This window comes from Pyrus communis, chromosome 17 (assembly GCF_041283825.1).
Source record: "Pyrus communis isolate YQ-2024b chromosome 17, ASM4128382v1, whole genome shotgun sequence".
Taxonomy (NCBI): domain Eukaryota; kingdom Viridiplantae; phylum Streptophyta; class Magnoliopsida; order Rosales; family Rosaceae; genus Pyrus; species Pyrus communis.
Genome location: NC_142581.1, coordinates 12593414 through 12598358, shown reverse-complemented (window position 1 = coordinate 12598358; position 4945 = coordinate 12593414). Strand labels below are relative to the sequence as shown.

Sequence of the window (4945 nt, the reverse complement as noted above, 5' to 3'; positions counted from 1 at the left end):
GTTTGAAAGGTTTTTTAGGGTTGTCCGTACAGGTTACACGGAAAGGCAGAAAAATCCGAGAGGGAAGAGAGAGAGTCAACGGAAGTGAAAGAGATAGTGTGAGTGTGTGGTCCAAATTTGGGCATCCAATCACAACAAACAAAACCAAACAACCACACAAAACGTCCAAGGGCAATTTCGCCTTTTCACACCTGCGATAAAATATTTTGGAACGGGCTGTCACAATCTACCCACCTTATGAAAAATTTGTCCCGAAATTTCATACAGTAAAACACAACCACTAATAATCAAAAAATAGCCGTGGATACAAATCTCTCATCTGGTCATTCGTCTCCCAAGTAGCCTCTTCCACTAAGTGATTTCTCCACAAAATTTTCACCAAACGCACTATCTTATTTCTCAGATTCTTAGCTTTCCAATCCAGAATAGTCACTGGCTCCTCATCATAAGTCAAATCCAGATTAATTTCTAGAGGTTGAGGGGTAATCACATGCGATGGATCTGAAATATAATGACGAAGCATGGAAATATGGAACACATCATGCATTTTAGACAACTCTGGAGGCAACAAAAGCCTGTAAGCAACTTCATCGACTCGTTCGGTGATCCGATATAGTCCGATGTACCTAGGACTTAGCTTGCCCTTCTTTCCAAACCGTACCACACCTCTCCACGGTGACAACTTTAAAAATACCCAATCACCAACTTTATACACCTTATCAGTGGCATGTCTATCTGTTAAGCTCTTCTGTCGATCCTGGGCCGCTTTTAGGTTAGACTTAATTACTTGAATATTTTGAGTAGTCTCCTCTACTATCTCAGGGCCCACTAAAACTCTTTCACCAACCTCTGACCAACATAAAGGTGTACGATAAGATTTGCCATAAAGTGCCTCAAATGGTGCCATACCAAAACTCAAATGATAGTTGTTGTTGTAGGAAAATTTCTTTAAATCCAACCTCTGATGCCAAGTGTCACCAAACTGTAACACTGAAGATCTTAGCATATCCTCAAACGTCTGAATTGCCCTCTCTGATTGTCCATCTGTCTGAGGATGATATGTTGTACTACAAAATAATCTTGAACCAAGAGCCTCTTAGAATGCTACCCAGAACTTAGAAGTAAATCTAGGATCACGATCCGAGACAATACTAATTGGAACTCCATGGTACTTTACAATCTTCGATATGAATAATTCAGCTAATCGGTTTAGAGAATGCTTCTCCCTCACATGAATAAAATGCGCTGATTTGGAAAACCGATTAACTATCACCCAAATTCCATCATAACCATTCTGTGTAGGAGGAAGCTTGTACACAAAATCCATAGTAATATCTTCCCATTTCCACTGTGGAACGGGAAGGGGCTGCATTAACCCAAACGACTTCTTCCTTTCAACTTTAACTTACTAACAAATGGCACACCTACTCATATACTCAACAATCTTTCTCTTCATACCCGGCCAATAATAAAATGGCCGAACGGTATGATACATTTTATATTATTTGCATTGCATATGTCGAAATATGCGCTTCATCCAAAATTTCTTTCTTTAATTCTATATTATTTGGCACATATATTCTCCCTATAAACATGCCATCAGACTCTCGAATCCTGAAGTCTTTCTTCTTCCCCCGATTCCTTGCTTGGATTATTTCCTGGGTCTCTTCATCATTTATCTGAGCTTCTAGCACTCGATCGATTAATATTGGTCTAACTTGGAAACTAGCAAGTAAAGCTTATTCTCTTGCGTCTACCCCTAACTTCACTCCAGTGGACCTCAAATCAACAAGAAGAGGAACTTCGAAAGTATAAGTGGTATTAAGTCTAACTGGAGTCTTCCTACTAAGTGTATCAGCCACCACATTTGCACGACCAGGGTGATACTCAATCGTGCAGTCATAATCACTTAGCAACTTAATCCACCTTCGCTGTCGAAGATTAAGATCCCTCTGAGTAAAAAGATACTGGAGACTTTTGTGATCCGTAAAAATCTTACATTTGTAACCATAAAGATAATGTTTCCAAATCTTCAAAGCAAAGATGATGGCTGCTAATTCCAGATCATGAGTGGGGTAGTTCATCTCATAAGGCTTTAATTAACGTGAAGCATAAACAATCACCCTACCATGCTGTATCAATACACAACCTAGACCATTCAAGGAAGCATCACTGTAGACCTCAAAATTACCATTATCATCTGGGAGTGCTACAACAGGTGCATGAGTGAGATAATACTTCAACTGCCAAAAACTCTGCTCACAATTATCATCCCATTCAAATTTAACCTCTTTTCCAGTCAACCTCATCAGTGGCATAGCAATGACTGAAAAGTCATTAAAACACCGTCTGTAATATCCTTCTAAGCCAAGAAAACTCCATACCTCAGTGACGGTTCGAGGTCGCTCCCAATTCTCCACCACTGCTACCTTTTGAGGATCCACCTGAATACCTTAAGCAGATATAACGTGTCCCAAAAATGCCACTTGGTTCAACCAAAATTGGCATTTGCTAGCATACAATCGATGTTCCCTCAATATTTTCAGCACCAAAGTAAGATGTCGAACATGTTCTGATTTAGACTTAGAATATACTAGAATGTCATCAATAAAAACAATGACAAACCTGTCTAGATATGGCTAGAACACTCGATTCATCTAGTCCATAAAAGCTGCTGGTGCATTAATTATTCCAAATGGCATCACCAAAAACTCATAAAAACCATAGCAAGTCCTGAAAGTTGTCTTAGGGACATCCTCACTACTGATCTTCAACTGGTAATAACCAGACCTTAAATCAATCTTAGAAAACACACAGGCACCTCAAAGCTGATCAAACAAATCATCTATATGCCGTAATGAACAGCGATTTTTAATTGTTACCTGATTCAATTGCCTGTAATCAATGCATGGCCTCAAAGTCCCGTCTTTCTTCCTCACAAATAACACTGGAGCTCCCCAGGGTGAAGTACTAGGCCGAATAAAACCTTTATCAACTAATTCCTGCAACTGAATTTTCAATTCCCTCAACTCAGCAGGAGTTATTCGATAAGGAGTCAAAGATATAGGATATGTACCTGGAAGCAAATCAATAGTGAACTCCGCATCTCGGTCTGGCGGCAATCTAGGTAAATCATCAAGGAATACATCAGGAAAATGCTTGACTACTTTTACATCATCCACACTACTAGGAGCAACATCATTCAACACCATATGAGCTAAATATCCTTGGCAACCTTTCGATAACAACATTTTTGCTCTCATAGCGGAAATAACGCCATGCCTTACCCCACTTTACTCGTCCACAAAAGTAACCTCAGGTAATCCAGGATGATGGAAAGTAACTGTTTACCCGTAACAATCTATATTGGCACGATTATAATGTAACCAATATGTGACCAAAATTAACAATATCTAACGGGATGAGATTAGCTAGCATAACTACATCCTCTACCATCACTGGACATCCTAGATATATACAATCAACATAACATCTCTCTCCTCTAGGCATTGCAAACTCTAAATCATACCCTAGAGGTGTAGGATGAGGTTTCATCACTTGAGCAAATTTATGAGAAATAACTGAATGTGTAGCACCACAATCAATCAATACTTTAGCAAAATAACCAAGGATATTTAATATACGTATGATCAAGTTAGGATTATTCTAAGCATCTTGCAGCATGATGTTGTGGATATGCCCCTGGGTCTGCTGTCGTCCACCACGACCTCTGGGGAGGGCGAAGCGAAGACTGAATAGCATTAGCTATAACTTCCCCTAACTGAGCAATATTAGGGAAACTAGGCTTAGCAGAACGACGTGGCTCTTTACGAGGTGGCATAGTTTTGACAGAAGACATCAAAATAATTAGGAAATTCACAAAATATACATGACTGCAAACCTATGCTTTGATACCAAACTGACACACCCCGATCGAAATCAAGGTGTGCTGGCCATCACGTGAGGGTGACGTAGCCATGTGCACAATGCGTAAGCAATAAAGATATAGGGAAATATGAGAAGATAAAAACCAACTACCAAAGTACTAGCGCGAAATTAAGTATGGAATACACAACTAGAGCATAAGTAGCCTAATTTCAATCCTGCCAACTAAGTACTAATTAAATAACACTCAAAGATAATCCTACATTGGTAGTCTGTCAAAACTGCCTTGAAGACTTCGCAAGCCAGCAACGAGAATTCCTACCTAGAACCTGAGGGGCACAAAACAGAAAGTGTGAGTGGGCAAAAACAAAGCTTTTCAAAATCATTTCATTTCTCAAAAGTTCTAACCCCTCGCTGTAAAACCTGTAAATTTTTCCCAAAAAATAGAATATATAAACATATATCAAATTAGGCTCAAAAGCAAAATGCATCAATATTATGCCATGCCAAATGTCTCAGTATAAAACATGTAATCTAGGTGCTAAATCACAATAAAAATGCTAAATCAGCCGGAGTCATCTAACGTGACCTATACGGCGGAATCTAGAGCTCAACAATATATATATATATATATATATATATCTATCTCATCAACAATATGCCTGCACATGAGTCGGAACCACCTAAAGTGGTCTGTAAGACAAGCTGGGTGTAAATAAATACGCTCTAGTGCTACAATCACGTGAAGGCTGTGCGAAGTATCACAAGTCACCTACAAGTCAGAACCATCAAAAGTGGTCTGTACGACAGGCTGTCATCTACCTTGGATCCAAGGTGAGCGTGTGTGGTGTGAGACGTGAACGATCACGTGAAGGCTAGGCCCTCAACTCTGGCGGAGCACAAACACCGGGGTGCAGGTTAATGAGCTCTCTAAACATTTCACATAATCCTCAATTTACATACATATTCGATAACTCACCTAGACTTACCTAAGTGTCCACAACATCAACCATAAATATATGCAACTACTAATGCATGTATAAAATATATGAATACTGGG

At 39.4% G+C, this 4945-nt stretch overlaps 1 protein-coding gene across 1 annotated transcript; it reads right to left on the bottom strand.

The window, feature by feature from the left end:
• Positions 1–280: 280 nt before the first annotated feature.
• Positions 281–3841, bottom strand: LOC137709055 (uncharacterized). The gene is made up of 4 exons (XM_088688484.1): positions 3701–3841; positions 2706–2774; positions 2124–2444; positions 281–1048 (listed from the first exon to the last, which is right to left on the bottom strand). Exons 1-4 carry the CDS (start codon positions 3839–3841, stop codon positions 281–283), a joined length of 1299 nt encoding a protein of 432 aa, XP_088544610.1.
• Between the last annotated feature and the right edge of the window lie 1104 nt (positions 3842–4945).